This window comes from Gadus morhua, chromosome 8 (assembly GCF_902167405.1).
Source record: "Gadus morhua chromosome 8, gadMor3.0, whole genome shotgun sequence".
NCBI classification, from domain to species: Eukaryota; Metazoa; Chordata; class Actinopteri; order Gadiformes; family Gadidae; genus Gadus; species Gadus morhua.
The window spans coordinates 19,838,348-19,853,621 of NC_044055.1; the positions used below are offsets into that span (position 1 = coordinate 19,838,348).

Sequence of the window (15,274 nt, forward strand, 5' to 3'; positions counted from 1 at the left end):
TTTATTTATTATTATTATTATTATTACTCAATCAATGATTTGCAATACAAACATGTAAACATTCACACGATTATCTCACACACACACACTTGAGTCATTCAAGCACCATAGGCAAACATTCATTCTTTATTGTTTGTAACTTTTACCCAGATGCAAATAGGGTTACACTTAATCAATTACCTGGAGGAATAGTGTTTACCCAGAATCCAACACTCTCCTGTGTATTAGTGCTGCCATGGTATCACCTGTCTCTGCTGGTCACATGGTGTGTCCTCGGAGAGCTCATTATTTTTGCAGTAATGCAACACTGTTCCGTGACAACCCCAAGATCATCTGCAGAGCAGGAAAATCTCCTAAATACTAATTTATAACTAACACTTATTAATAGTATTAGTACAGACGCTCATTAGGCTCAATCCATCTCAATTAAATTAATAAACATGAGTAATGTATCTCAGTAATTAGTTTATAATTACAGATTTGCAACTCACTTGAAAATACATCGGAAATGATTTACATTTCAAGCAGTAATATCTTGTATGTTGTTTAATAAAAATGTATTTATTGGATCCCCAGGTGGCCACCCACCACCATTCTGTCACTAATAAGCTATCAAATTACTTCCTGATAGGAAGGAGATTTGTGTGACGGCGAATGAATTTCCCCTTGAGGGATGATAAAGTTGTGAATAGAATTTGGAGCTTGGGTTTAATGGAGTAGAAAATTTGCTTTTTTTTTGTTCAAATTATGTTGTGTGTTTGTGTGTGTGCGCGCATGTTTGTGTGTGTGTGTGTGTGTGTGTGTGTGTGTGTGTGTGTGTGTGTGTGTGTGTGTGTGTGTGTGTGTGTGTGTGTGTGTGTGTGTGTGTGTGTGTGTGTGTGTGTGTGTGTGTGTAGGTTTGTCACTGTGAGTGAATCATAAAATGACAGGCTACTGGTCTTGTTCAAGCTATTGGTCTCATCAAACAATTATCCTCCATCTCGGGTTCTTCCATCTCTATAGACTCCAGAGCCAAATACATATGATAGGTTTAGCCCTGCCTAATCTACGCCAAAACAGTGTAACTCAGCTAAGCAGGTAAATGTATGGCCACTCATGTTGAACACATTAGAGTTGACATTATAATGTTAGGATTTTCTAGCGGAGGCAGACCAAGGCATTCTAGCATGGTGAAATAGGCCTATCCAAGATCAAAACTTGCTTTAACACAATTTGAAGTAGATTGAAAAAGTTTTCAGACATTCAACAAAGCACGCTTGTGTCTAAAGGTCTCTCTTGCAACCGGAACATTTGTTTAATTGGTCTAAACAATTCAAAAACCCATAACTGTATGTGTCAAAGTTGGCGAATAGACCATGTATACTGCTCTTCTTCACACTTTGATCGTCAGTTTGTCTTTCTTCTACTTCGTCAGCCATTTTATCAGTCAGCTCTTCCCCGTCTTAATGGCTCCCGTCAGTCAGGGATGTAACTGTCAACTGCACTTTATCAGGGCCCCCGCAATTGGATAATGACTTGTGTATCAACACGTTTCAACATTGGCTTTGGCGCACCGTCAGCAAAGCAGGAAGCACTGGCAACTGCATGTCTCTTTGCTTGGCGGAGGAGATTTACCGCCAGGGAATTTCCGCAACAGCAAAAAAAATGAATAAAGAAAAATCGCATGATCTTCACGATAAAGAGAAATAATCTGGTAGAGGATGAGGATTCATGGAGTCAGGTTGGGGCTAAAAAAGACAGCCCTGCCCTTTTGCATTGGACGACGTGGAAAAGAGAGGATGGAGGGGGAATAAGAGACAAGATGAGCGGTGGAAGAGAAAGGAAAGAGAAGAGAGGTTGTGGGGCCGTGTGCATTATTCATACATGCTGACACACCACAATCTGTGATTCAGCCGGAGAAGGGCATCAGTCAAGTCACAACCTATCGCTCAGCCTTTGCTCATACAAAACACACATATGGGCAGAAAGACACTCGCACACGCACGTAATCGCAGGCCGCACACACAGGTTATTTTTTTGTTTGTTGCTGTCGGGGTCATGAAAATATTGCCGTGCAGATGTATTTTTGGAAATCAAATATGGATGAGTTTCGATGAGATATCAGGGCACGCAGCCGGTTGGTCATCCTAAATGCACCGGCCACAGAGGCGAGGCCCAATGTGAGTTACACGCCCCTTGACCTGACATGCCATGTACGTAGCTCGATTTATTAGTCCAATTAGCCAATGAAGGTCACAGGGGATTGGATCGTACGGTCAATGTACATAATGAGGCCAAGGCTTCCACATGAATAGGAGTTCACAAATATGTGACAACCTATTGGGTGTTTGAAAGAATACGTTTTTTTAGAATGGATGATAGGACTTTTGAAGTCCTTTCATCCACTGGGGAATCGACCAATGTTTTTCACTTGGTTGATGCAATTCCTTGGATGGCTCCTCGGCCTAGAAGCCCATTATATCAGTGAGGGCTACAATGTATGGGAGCCATCCATGTTTCTGGTGCAATAAGTAGACCAGCATCCGCTTCGGGTGAATATCATATTACACTTCCAGGAAAGGATAGGGCTGTTAAAGACTTTACCACTCTGTGAGATTCTACTGCGAGAACACACATTATCCAACATATTTAGTTTGAATTAGTTTAATCCTGTATTCATTTTTGTGCCTTTTTATGCTTTTATGCTTGGATGAAGGTTAGGATATCTCCTCAAACCTATAACTGAACAAAAAATGTGAAGTTCTTCCAATTGCATGTAATTAACGATATTTTTCATATATGTGTCAAAATATTGCTCATTATTCAAGCTTTTAATAAGACCATTAGGTGCAGCAGAGTCGTAGAAATATATTCTGGGTATATACAACCGAGGTTATTCCAAGTGTGAAAGTGAATGAGTAAAATAATTAGCAATGTGCAAATGGAGTGGAAAAATAACCAGAAGACACAGGGAGCCCTCGGGAGAATCCCATCTGCTTTGAAGAAAATACGACTTTTTATGTCAATTTTGTTTCCCTAGTTAACTTGAAGTAAATACAAATGAATAATTGCAGACATTCTCATATACAACTGGCTTCATGATTTAATTGAAAGCACCCCCAATCGGCTATGAACACATGAGTAGGTAGATTGACGTAAATCACCGCTGTGACGTGTAGGCTATGCCATACTGTTTAATGATAAACATAAGCCTACCTACAAAGCAGCCAGGGTTATAACGAGACAAATCGCTTTGTAATGGAATGAATTCGCTTCTTAACTACAATACGGCCTGCAGGGAACCATATGCGTCTTCCAGACTATTCATTTGAGGGGACGCTCGGCTATAATGCTTTTCCTTTCTGCCACCTGGTGCCTGGGCAAAGTGCTTTAAACGTAGACGTTCCGACAACACCGCCCGAAATAAACGTATATCTCAGGTAGACTTACGACTTTATAACACACCTTTGAAGACACGGTCGCCTTTAAACAAACAAAACGTGGAAAAGGTGTCAAGAGATAGATTTTATGCCAACACGACCTGACTCGGGAACAAAGGCGACGCTTTGCCAATGTGCGGGTCCTCGAGCTGCGGGGTCCTCGCTCTGCCCGCTCGCCCGGGAACAATGAGGAGGGGGTGGGGATGGGGGAGCAGCGCTCACAGCCCTGCTGCCAACCATCTCATCTGGCAACACCAGAACTCTAGTTTAAATCTTCACAGCATGTCGTTTAAACAAACTAACAAGTGAAACCGACGGGCATGTACGGCAAATACAAGGCGACAGTGTTAGACTACAGGTAACAGGCCGTTTATATGACATGCCAAACAATGATAACGAATAAGAGATCTGGGTGCGGTACTAAAAAAAACTCCTGCATGCACCCACCGTGTTAGGTTACCTTGGTAGGAAGTGCTACGTCCTCTTCTCTGACCGATAAATTCATCGGGATGTGTTCGCAGGTAGAAGATTCCTTAGAAACACCGACCGAGAGGGCAATCCAGTGACAGCTAAACCCCCTTCACAGGTCTGTCTTTGTGGACAGCGTACAAAACATCGCCGGTGTTTTGAAATGTCCTGTGGTGGACCTCGCAGGACCGCTACGACTGTTCGGCTACTCTCCCTGTTGTCGAGGGAGCATTGCCGGCCACTCAGCTTTAGATATTGCTGGATGATGCCATTGATACTCCCTACCTTCCTCCTTAATGCCCTCCTCTCCTCTCCTCGTTTCGCTTCCCCTCCCCTCGCTCACACACGTACCGCCGAAGCAACCCCACCCCCTCCTCCTCCAGCACATGACGTGATGCAGTCAGGATCTCCAATAGCAACCGTATCCCCCATCAACCTCATTATCTCCCCCCCCCCCCCCCCCCCCCCCCCCCCCATAGGTCTGGGCCGCTGACTGGGGCTGTCGTTTTGGTGCCTATGGTGAAGTGAAGAAGGCACGGCCATAGTTTTATTCTATTATATGAGATATAAAAAACATAAGTCCTAGCATTCGTGTACAAAATGATAGCCACTTTAACATTGGCAGTGGCTATTTTTACAGTCAGCCAATATTGATTAGAGTGAATGTCATATTTATTTAATGCTATAATTATCAAACAGACATAGATTATGTAGCATGTATCTTCTATACGTCGAAGTGTGCATATAAAATCATGGCCTCTATGCCTATAGGTCATACTGTTAGGACTTGCCCACATGATGCATGGTAGCTGCACTGCCACAAGCACAGCGGGTCACAATTAATTAGGTCATTTGCCTTATTGCATCCTTGGTATCATTTTTCATTAAGGAGCTTTCACACATTAAAAATTATAAATAACCCTCACTGTTGAAGTAAAAAAATACAACTCTCAATAAAAAGGTCTTAACACATTTTGTTTAACCAATATGCTTATACCATATCACTCCGTTACGTTGATATAATATCATTGTAATATTGGGTATAGAGCCTCCTGCGTCTCTCTGCTTGCTCTGAAGGAACAAAGAGTTTGCCCACTCATTTGTATGAATTTCTTGGTCGGTAATGACATCTACTGGACGAAAAGAAAACATCAACTTCACGCTCAACTATAGCTAGACTAGGCCTATCGAAGGCGAATCGGGGTCGATATTTAATACAATATTTTGTAGACAAGAAATGTTGTTGGGCTACTAGCCTGATAATATAATACTAAATTTGGACCCCATTTAAAATTATTTTAAATGTGTCTCACGCTCTTGCCTGCTGGCTGTATTGCCCAACAGTATTGCTATTTCCACTATCAAATCTAAGGCTGAAGGCCAAACATACCTAAATTTAGAAAGGAAAATGTCCGCTGTCTCCACCACTACCCCACAGTAGTGACGTTAATTACACTATTTATATTTCAAGAGTGCCGGGCACTGAAAGATCATGTTTCCGTAATGCTTTATTTCCCCATCTCGAGTTCAGCAGAGGACCCCATGTACGGCTGTGTGTGGGGGGCAGGGCAGTGGTGACTAAGCCAGTGATGACCATGTCGGACCCCTGACTGTGGGTCTGAACTGGTCGCACTGCCAAGCTATGACTTCATGTGTTTTGACCCTTCACATTAAAAGCATGACTGGAATCAAGACGTGCCTGGATCTGCTTTTGAGGCACATAGATCCGCTCTGTAAACTGCCATCAGAGCATCACCATCCTCAAATAAGACAATCTCATGTACATCTAGATAGATTAGATATTTATCTTAGGCTTCAACATATATTTTTATTTTTTTCCTATCTTCTAAAGAGAGCACACTGCAAACAGAATAACGATTAAATAGCACATGTCATTTGAGGGATGCTTTATGAAAGTGCATAACTTCTCAGAATGGATTAGCTCTAGTAGGAATTAAACCCCAAAGCCTGGCAGTGTTAATGCTACGCTCTACATCATTAACACCATTTGAAACATAAATATCAACAGTGGTGCGGAGGAATGCAGCTTCATGAACACTGAGTACACCATTTGTAAACAACACACAGACACTATCTGGTTTCGATACTGAATTTTATTGAAGTATCTCCGAGAATTGTTTGTTCCTCAGTTCCCATTTCCATGAACCCACTGATCTGTTGAATAAAGATAGGCGATCGATATTCATAGCTTTCCTGTAAGTTCAAAATTCACTATCTCAGTGTCCCATTACATCCGGTGGTGCTTGATTCAGATGCAGATGGAAAAAAATAAAGCTGTGAAGAAAGAATACGATTAAATACAATCTGATAAATTAGTTAAAGATAAGACTAACACGTAAGCAGGGCTAGCGAGCCCTCTTTGCATCGCTGAACTGCACTTCATATTGACATATGCATATGAATGCATACTTTTATTCAGTTACTGTCCAAGCCACATCAGAGGACTGCTTCTTCGGTCAGGAATTAGATGCCCTTGCTGAAAGTGAAAGTTGGTTCCCAGCTCTATTTTATAAGACGACAGGCACGTGTGATGGTTTGCCACTACAATGCCCAAATAAAATCCTGACTTGCCCAGATTTTGTGCTGTCAATTCACTTCTCACGCAATAAAACCTGGTACGAGGAATTGTGATTTAGGTTACATTTAAATGTCCTGCTCCTCCCCAAAGATCAGCTCAGAGAGAACAACAAAGTGCATAAGTGAGAAGCTGCAGCAAACATTGGGCTGCAAGACTAGAGATAGCATTAGCATTAGTTAGGGACAACCGTGACCCTTTAACTTTAGTGCCGCTGGCTGTCAAAGCAGTTCTATAGTATCAAACAAATTGGTACCCTTGATTATAACTAATGAGATGCTCTTGACTGTTCTAATTTACATTATAGTGTTCTATTGCTCCGTTTGCTGCTGAAGGTCAAGTTATTCTTCATGAATATACGATAGCCCCGTTCGTGCAATACATGTCATGTGTTTGTCAAGCACCCCTCTGGTTCAGGGCTACCGTTTCTGAGCAAAGGTCTACCAATCAAGGCATCACATTCAATCTCATTCTCCCATGAAAGCCAATACAATAAATATCACTCGCATAATTCTCACGCTTCCCAAACTCACTAGAAAAAGATTTAAGTCGCAGTTTGCTTACACAAGTACAACATTAAGCTTTCAGCCAGCTTAAAATAAAGCAATCTTTAATAGTGTTTATGTCCTGCACACATAAAAGATGCAACTGAACAGGTATAAGCTGCAGACTTCCACTCGAAGAGCAGATTGTTTATTGCCGTTATATAGTCTCAGGGGTAAATGGGGGGGGGGGGCTTATAAGGGCCGGGATGAAAAGTGGAGTTTGAGTGTATATTATTGTATGCAGGAAGAGAGGCGGTTTATAGTACAGGTAGATGGCATTAAGAGAGATGCTGGTGAGGGAGGGGGCTGGAGTGAAAGGGTCAGTGCAGCTCAATGAAAGCCTCCATCTCCTCCGAGATAAGCCCCTTGTAGGGCAGTCTGTGCCTCTCCACCGCCCGCGCTGCCAGGCACTGGAGGGTGATGTAGTTCAAGGGGCAGATCGCCGGGTGGCCAGGGCTGCTCTGCTCCTCCAGCAACTCGTAGGCCGCCTTCCGCTTTGCGTTCGTGGCGTCAAAGTGCGCCCCGGCGCTCACGAGCAGTGCCATGATCTTGGGGCAGCCGTTGGCGGCGGCCACGTGCAGCGGTGTGTTGTTGTCCAGGTCTCGCGAGTCGATGTCGGCCCCGCACTCCAGCAGCAGCGAGGCGACGGCCTGCGAGGGGAAGCGGCCCACGGGGTAGCGGCCCACGGACGTGGTGTCCTTGTCCACGGCCATGTGCAGGGGCGTGGAGCCGCCGCGGCCGCGCGGGTTGAGCTTCAGCAGCCGATACACCGTCTGCTTCTTCTGGTGCTCCTGCTCCGCCGTGCACTCCAGCTTCTCCAGCAGGAAGACCAGGTGCAGGATGATGGACAGCGCCTTGGTGAACTGCGGCGCCTCCGGCGGGTGGTCCCTCAGGGCCACCGCCCGCTCCACCTCCCGCACGCTCTTGCCCAGGACGCACATCAGGTCGTGGAAGGTGATGCGCGTCGCCAGGGTGCCCTTGGCGCGGTCCTGGAGGACGAAGGAGAAGAGCTCTGCGAAGGATAAGAAGCTGGAAGCCGTCATGGGACTGAGGGGGTCCAGGTTGCTCTGCTGCATGTCAAGGGCGTACTTCCACAGGCTGATGCAGCGCTCAAAGTTTCCCGAGTCGGCGTAGACGGCTCCTCTGTAGCGGATGTAGTAAGAGGTGTCGGGGTGAGACGGGCCCAGAATGCGCTCACGGACCAGTAAGGCCTGCATCCGCATCTCATCCGGGTCTGTTATAAGAGCCTCCAGCTCGTCCGCAGTGGTCACTTCCTGGGCACAGTTGTACGCAGAGATTGGAGGTCTGGGCAGGGGTTTGGCTAATAAAGCTGTTTTGTCTCCGGGTTGCCTTAACTCCATGGCCCGCCTCCAGTATCTCATTGCTCCGAGGAGATCTCGTTTTTTGTCTACAAAAGTGGCCCCAAGCAGTTCAAGTGCATCGATTCGTTCTTCCCTTACAGAGCGAGGTTGATGGGCGAGGTACTCAACGATGTTAGTGTGACCCGTCACACTGGCAGCCAGCAGCGGTGTCATTCCGTATCCATCTCTTTCCATGCGCGCATTACATTTCAACAGCATCTTCATGATGTCCAAACTTCCTGATTCGGCACAGTCGTGGAGGGCAGTGTTGCCTTTGACGCTTTTGCGGTTGACGTCAGCACCGCGATCTAGGAGGAACTTGGCTATATCTTTGTGACCCTTATAACACGATATCATAAGGCATGTGTGGCCGTGGCGGTTGGCCACCTCCATGTCAGCGCTGTGTTCCACCAAGTACCGGACGATCTCGAGGTGACCGTCGAAACAGGCGGCTCGTAGTGGGGTCGAGTTGGTCAGCGTTGCGTTGTTGACCGAGGCACCGCGCCTCAGCAGCGCCCTGACCACAGGGAGGTGGCCGGCGGCAGAGGCCGCCCACAGCGGCGGCGCTCCCTCGATGGTCTCGCCGTCAAAATTGACAGACCCTCCCAGTTCAACATTAGCCTTACATTGTTCTAGGAGGTATCCCACCACTTCTAAATGTCCGTATCGAGAGGCGATCAACAGAGGGGTTCCCCCCTGGGTTTTCTCCTCAGCTAGAGCCTCCAACTCCTCTGGAGTTTTGTTGCTCAGCAACTTCTGTATAAGTTTCAGCTTACCATATCTGGCCGCGTTGAACACGGTCGTCGTTAAATCCATTTTATTGGCTTTGTGCTGACGCACTTTCAGCTAATGCCGCAACCACATGACCGAGGGATACGATACTAGTTGTTAAACAATTCATTTTGGTAATCTAGTCCTGTTTTCGGTCCCTCGCTCGCATCTCTCTGCCATTTTGAGGGTGCTGTCAAGATGGCGTGTGAGCGACAGGTCTATGTTTACAGTTTCCGCAATATGCTTCGGGATATGTAGTTCTTAATGCATGCTTTTTCAACAGCGTGTGCTCTGGTTACTTTTTACAGGAACTTTGTTTCCCATGAAGCTGGCTCTCGGCCGTATCAGCTGATGGATTCGCTTGTTATGTTACGCTAACCTGGGTCCAGACCGTAACTAGCGTCCACTATAATTAAAATTAAGGAGGTATGATGTATCCATAATGCTACATTTTAATTCTTCCTTTGCAGATTTGTCAATATTTTTATAAAGGAGCAAAATAAATCAGGGCATCTGTTTGGTTTATTTTATCCCAGGCTATTTTTGACGAAGTGAGACTATTTTACATTTCTCAACCAAAAATACATTGATATATTAAGCCACTTGGAGGCAGCATTGGACAACCTATTCCAGAAATACTTGCCCCTTGCATTACTATTCGTTTTTTGCATATACATATTTAAGGTTAGTACTTCTACAGGATAGATATAGGCCTACATAACAGATTTTTTAAATATAATATAGAATTATATGAATAATGGATAAATGATGTAAGCCGTGAAGATAGGGCAATAAGTCATGCATTATTCATTTATACATTTTTATAGAAGGCTATCCTCCAGATTTTAGCAGAGATAATAACTGTTTGTTTTTTCACATAAGGTAATTTGCTGGTTGGTATACTTTAGAGAGAGATACACCTTAGCACACATGTGCTAAGTGTGATTATGGTCAGATAATGCTAGGCCTATAATGTGAAAAGGTCAACCTTGAATTTATTATATGACGTGGCATGATTGATGGCTTAATTAACAATAACCTCGGTTTTGCAGCAGTATTTTAGAACTATTTATGTGCTATTTTTGTATTATTCCTTTAGTATAGAATATACTATATCAAGTATAATCTGTTACGGTAAATGAGGATGTTATTAACAGCGTGAGCGTGGCCATAATAATGTTTTTTAATTTACCTGACCAGAATAAGTTACCTTTTCAATAATGAGTATGGATCATGTTTACCTTTACTCTATCTTGGCATTAATGTGAGCGTGACGGGAAATTAAGATCTCAAATTGAAGAGGGAATATTTGTAACAAGAATGGTATATGTCATGAATACATTATGTTGGCACCAGGGACAAAATAGCCAAATAGCCCCTTACCCTCACATTTCGTTCTGCAAGGTTAGGAATCCCTAGTGTATTAGAAGATTATGTGAAACACATTGTAAAATGAAAATATAAAAGTGATGATCTTTTTGTGTTTATTTTCAGGTTCAACAGATCAGCCACATCAACAGTTATATTTAGAATGTATCCACTATCAAGTAAAAATAAAATTGAAAAATATAAAAGTTTTTATATATCCATATAACTCTTGAATGCTCCAACATGCAAAACTCACTTTTGATAAGACTCTTAATACAAAAATATACCAGACACCTCCACCTGAATTATCATGTAATGTGTCACAACAACATATGTTACTAAGCAACCTCACAAAGATCAGAAATTGACATAAACTCATTAGCAGGAGGGAATTTGTCAACCATAAATTAAGTCAAATTAAGCTATTTTGAACCTGCAGAGTGTTTTCAACATTCTGGTGGAAAACACTTGAGTTCAGAACTGGTGTTTTGTTTTCCCAAATCAAATGCTGTGTAACCTTGTACACACCTTACCGTAGTGGTTCACAACCTTTTCTGGCCTATGACCACATATCTAGCTCGGAAAATATTTGCGACCTCAAACATTAACTTTTATGTATCTGCTGCCACACAAACAGTTTTTGACCAATCAACACCTGCCGGTAATATCATTATCCCATTAAACCTGATCGCATTTCTCTTCCCCACATTAAGTGATTAAGACTAGTTTGCTCGTGGCTATGAGTCATTAGGCAGTGAGTTTGTCTGTACAGGACCACTATGAGCCTGTATGTGACACAATTATTTGCTAAAATGGATCATCAAATATCCATTGCTTATATCAGCCTTCTCCTGCGACCTCACACATCAGGGGACCCTAAATGGGTTTCTGACCCCAACACTGAGAACCAGTGAATTAAGGGATGTGTAAACCAAAACATGAAACATGTTTCTTCAAGTCGGTAAACTCTCTTTAAGCACACAATCTGAGATCTAACTTGTTAATCTATTCAATTCAAAGAAAGACTTTGATCAATTTGACACAGATCTGCAAAGAACTCTGTTCATCCCATCGACAATGTCGGTTCTTCATTTGAGTACTGTGTTGCTACTAGCTATCCTACCTTGCCCATCCAGGCTTTGTCTAACGTGTTTACACACCGGCTTCCTATTGTCTCCTGTTTGTGTGAAAAACATTTACTCTCTGCTTACGCTATTCCCAAGTTTACACCAACATTTACATATCTTTTGCAGAAGCGTGTTTCAACCTTAAGGCAGAGCGGACAGCCCATATATGGAGAGAGGTGATCCTCTGTCGGTGCCCGAGTTATCCTCACCCCGAAACCCTCTAGTTGCCCGACAGCAGCTCACTCAGTAACACCTCCCTCTCCCCGAGGAGAAGGTCTCTCTTCAGGCTCGTCCCCTTGTTCACCACCTTCATCTTGATGGCCAGGCTCTTCACCTGGGCCGGGCTCAGCCCGTCGAAGAAGAAGTCCTCGTTGAACACGGGGTTCCGGCTGTTTTTGATGATGGTGCTGCGCTGCTTTTGCTTCTTTCCCGGGTTCAGGTAGAGCGCCACGCAGCAGTTGATGCTCTTAATGTCCGTCTGCCGGTCGTAGAGCTCCTCCGCCGTCAGCACGCGCACCCGCAGCATGGAGGCCTCGGCGTCGTAGTGGGTGCTGAGCCGCAGCGTGCCCCCCTTGTGGAGGTTGACCGTGTGCTGGCGCTGCAGCATCTCCGGTCCAGCGCCGCGGGACCCGGAGCCTTTCAGGCCGCGGAAGGCCGGGGAGTTGGGGCACCGCAGCCTGCGCCGCTGCACGCTGGGGCTGTTGTCGGCCGAGCTGCACTCGTCCGTGGAGAGAGAGCTGTGGCGGCCCAAGGTGCGCTTGGCGCGAGACATCTTGAGGAGTGGAAAAACACAGTGGTGGAGGAACAGGGGTTAATGTTATGTGACACATCCGTCTCTCTCTGAGGAGAGGGAGCGGGATAGCGTAGTGGTTAGGAGATGTACAAGTTTAATCCCCAATTTAAAAAAAAAATAAGCAGCTGCCTTTGAGCAAGATGCTCCATAATTAACTATAAGTCTCCTTGGAGGAGAAGCATCTGCTTAACCGCTATATAATGAACAGTGATGCCGAATGCGAGCAGAGCGTTAACGACTGGGTTCTCACCTTAATTTTGGTCTCCTGGGTAAGGGAGCGAATGAGGGAGGCGGAGCGGGTGAGGAGGGGCGAGGTGAACGGGGAGGACTCGGCCGAGGAGCAGGTGTCACTGGTGTCCCCGCCGCTGAAGTAGCGGTAGGGGTTGGGGTTGGCGGGGGACAGGTGGCTGCCCCCTTGGCGGCGCTGGGCGTTGGGCGAGGTGAGGGGGCTGTTGGGGTCGCTGTGGAACAGGCTCTCCTTGCGGCGGGTGTGGGGCGACTCCACCAGGGTGGAGAAGCCGTAGGAGGTCTGGGCCTTGGGCACGTAGGGCAGGGACATGGCGCTCTGCGACTGGGGGTCGGCGTTGGTGTTGGCGGCCCCGCTGCCCGCCCCGAGGCGCCCGGCGGCCCCCGGCTCGTCGCCCCCCGGCTCGTCGGCGCTCTCTATCTGGATGATGTGGCGGTTGGCCGACTTCAGCAGGCTGCGAGTGTCCCCCGCCAGGCGGGACAGCAGCTGGGGGCTGCTGGGCATCCGGCTGCCCCGGCCCCGCGGGCTCTGGCTGCAGATGACCTGGTCGGAGGTGGAGCACGGCAGGGTGGAGCACGGCAGGGTGGAGCGGCGCTTCAGCTCCGGGGTGAGGGGCTCGGCCACCTCCGGGGGGCAGCACATGATCTTGGGCGGGATGAAGAAGTCGGGAATCCGGTTGGGCGTCAGGACGTTGGTGTACACAGAGATGGGGATGGCCTCTTGGGACTGCGAGGGATGGGACTGGGACCCGCTGCCATCTACGGACCGGCGGAGTTTGTCCAACAGCCACATGCCGGTGTGCTTCTGAATCTGGGTGTTGATTGGCTGAGAGGAGGAAGCTATTGAAACAGAGGGTTGGATATTAAGCATTAAGCAGAGGGCCACTACAGCTCCAGCATTCATTTATTGGGTTTTGAAATATACTGTATACTAATCTAAGTTCATGAACATGAACAAAATACATTTAAGCCATGGAGATACAATGAAAGGTAAACAAATTGAAGGTAAATTAAGAAATAATAAGATATATATATATATATATATTTAACAATTATAATTATATAGATATATACTATAATACATAAATTAATTGTTGATAAAGAAAACTATACTTGTTTTAAGAATACAATGAGTCAAGTCTTCCATAACAACATTCAGAATCGGGAAAGAAATATCTGCAAACATATCTGGAGCGCAAAAGGACCTGTTGCGCCATCTTACCAACAAATAGTTGTGGATAAAATTATCTATTTTACGTTCTACCCAAAATGGGTTATGTCACAAAGAATGAGTTAGCCTTTACGAAACCATGTAAGTATTCAACAATTCAATAAAGGTGCGTCTTCACTATATTTTTGCCAACCCATATCTGTCTCGGAGAAAATATATTTAAAGTAACTTTGAATGGTGAAAAGCAACAATATTCTACCCTAATTATTTACATGGCAACTTTTACAACTCACCTGGACTACAGCATTTCTTTTTTTAAAAGCTGATGAGTTGCTTGATCCGCATTCCTGCCTCCTCTCCTTTGACTCACTTGCTTCCCTTTCGAATCATAAAAGTATCCAGCGCGTCTGCCAGAGGAGAGTGAGCTACCCGACTGCACGGATACTTATCCTTTATATGAGACCCCGCTGACATGTGAGCCAATTGGAAGCTCCCGATGCTGCCAGCATACCAACATACCGAACCGTGCGCTGCAGAGACGCACGTCTAAAAGATGGAAGCTATGGTTAACGGAATGCAAAAGTATTACCACTTTTTCAACAGCTATCAAGTCTAATTGCCCATTGTAATTTACTAATATAGGTTATTTATTCTATCGAGCAAATATATTAATTGGATTGGTTTGTGCTCCCATGTTGCGAATGACCCTTGGCGCTGCATGCCGCTGGTTGATTCAGCTTTCATAAGCAAACAAGCCAAAAAGGGAGCGCATGTGATGTTTCTGGTTCAGTTAATCGGCTTTCCACCGTGTCATCATCGTTTACATTAAGAGCAAAGAAGATTCGTCTTGACTTATTTGGAAACGGTTTCGTTTAGCGTAGGACAAGGCAGACTCAACCAATTAGCCACACAGTATTTTGATAGTAACTAGTTACACAGAAGTTGTAAGTTGTATGTTGTAAGATGTGGTATGGTATGGTTGGGTGTGTCTGGTGTGGTGTGTCTGGTGTGGTGTGTTATAGTACAATGTAGTATAGTATGGTGTGGTGTGGTTTAGTGTAGTGTATGGTATGGTGTGGTTTAGTGTGGTGTATGTTGGGCTATGGTGTGGTATGTTGTGGTATAGTATGATGTACTGTGGTAAAGTATGATGGACTGTATAGTGTTGTGTGGAATGGTTTGCTCTGGTGTGGTGTTGTGTGGTATGCTATGGTTTGATATGGCACCGTATGTTATATATATTTACTATGGTAAGGTTCAATAAGATATGACATGCTATGGCACAGAAAGCAATAAAGAAGCAACCAAGATGAATAATATGTTTGTTGTTTCCCTGGCCAACTGCTGGTGCAGATGGCCCAGGTCTACTCTTGACTGGTCAGACTCCTTGATGTACTGCTTTCACCCCC

General features: G+C 45.2%; 3 protein-coding genes across 3 annotated transcripts in view; all 3 read right to left on the reverse strand.

Moving 5' to 3' along the window:
• The window catches only part of LOC115548669 (receptor-type tyrosine-protein phosphatase S-like), a 68,664-nt gene extending 67,246 nt beyond the window's left edge, over positions 1-1,418 (reverse strand). The window contains 1 exon segment of the mRNA XM_030363433.1: positions 1,364-1,418. Within this exon segment, the coding sequence (XP_030219293.1) occupies positions 1,364-1,418 (55 nt within the window).
• Positions 1,419-5,983: 4,565 nt separating this feature from the next.
• Positions 5,984-9,468, reverse strand: fem1a (fem-1 homolog a). Its single transcript, XM_030364637.1, has one exon. It carries the CDS (start codon positions 9,203-9,205, stop codon positions 7,349-7,351), a length of 1,857 nt encoding a protein of 618 aa, XP_030220497.1. The 5' UTR covers positions 9,206-9,468; the 3' UTR covers positions 5,984-7,348.
• Positions 9,469-10,627: 1,159 nt separating this feature from the next.
• LOC115549445 (C2 calcium-dependent domain-containing protein 4C) lies at positions 10,628-14,431 on the reverse strand. Its single transcript, XM_030364645.1, has 3 exons — positions 14,159-14,431; positions 12,699-13,534; positions 10,628-12,427 (listed from the first exon to the last, which is right to left on the reverse strand). Exons 2-3 carry the CDS (start codon positions 13,485-13,487, stop codon positions 11,876-11,878), a joined length of 1,341 nt encoding a protein of 446 aa, XP_030220505.1. The 5' UTR covers positions 13,488-13,534; positions 14,159-14,431; the 3' UTR covers positions 10,628-11,875.
• Positions 14,432-15,274: the final 843 nt, after the last annotated feature.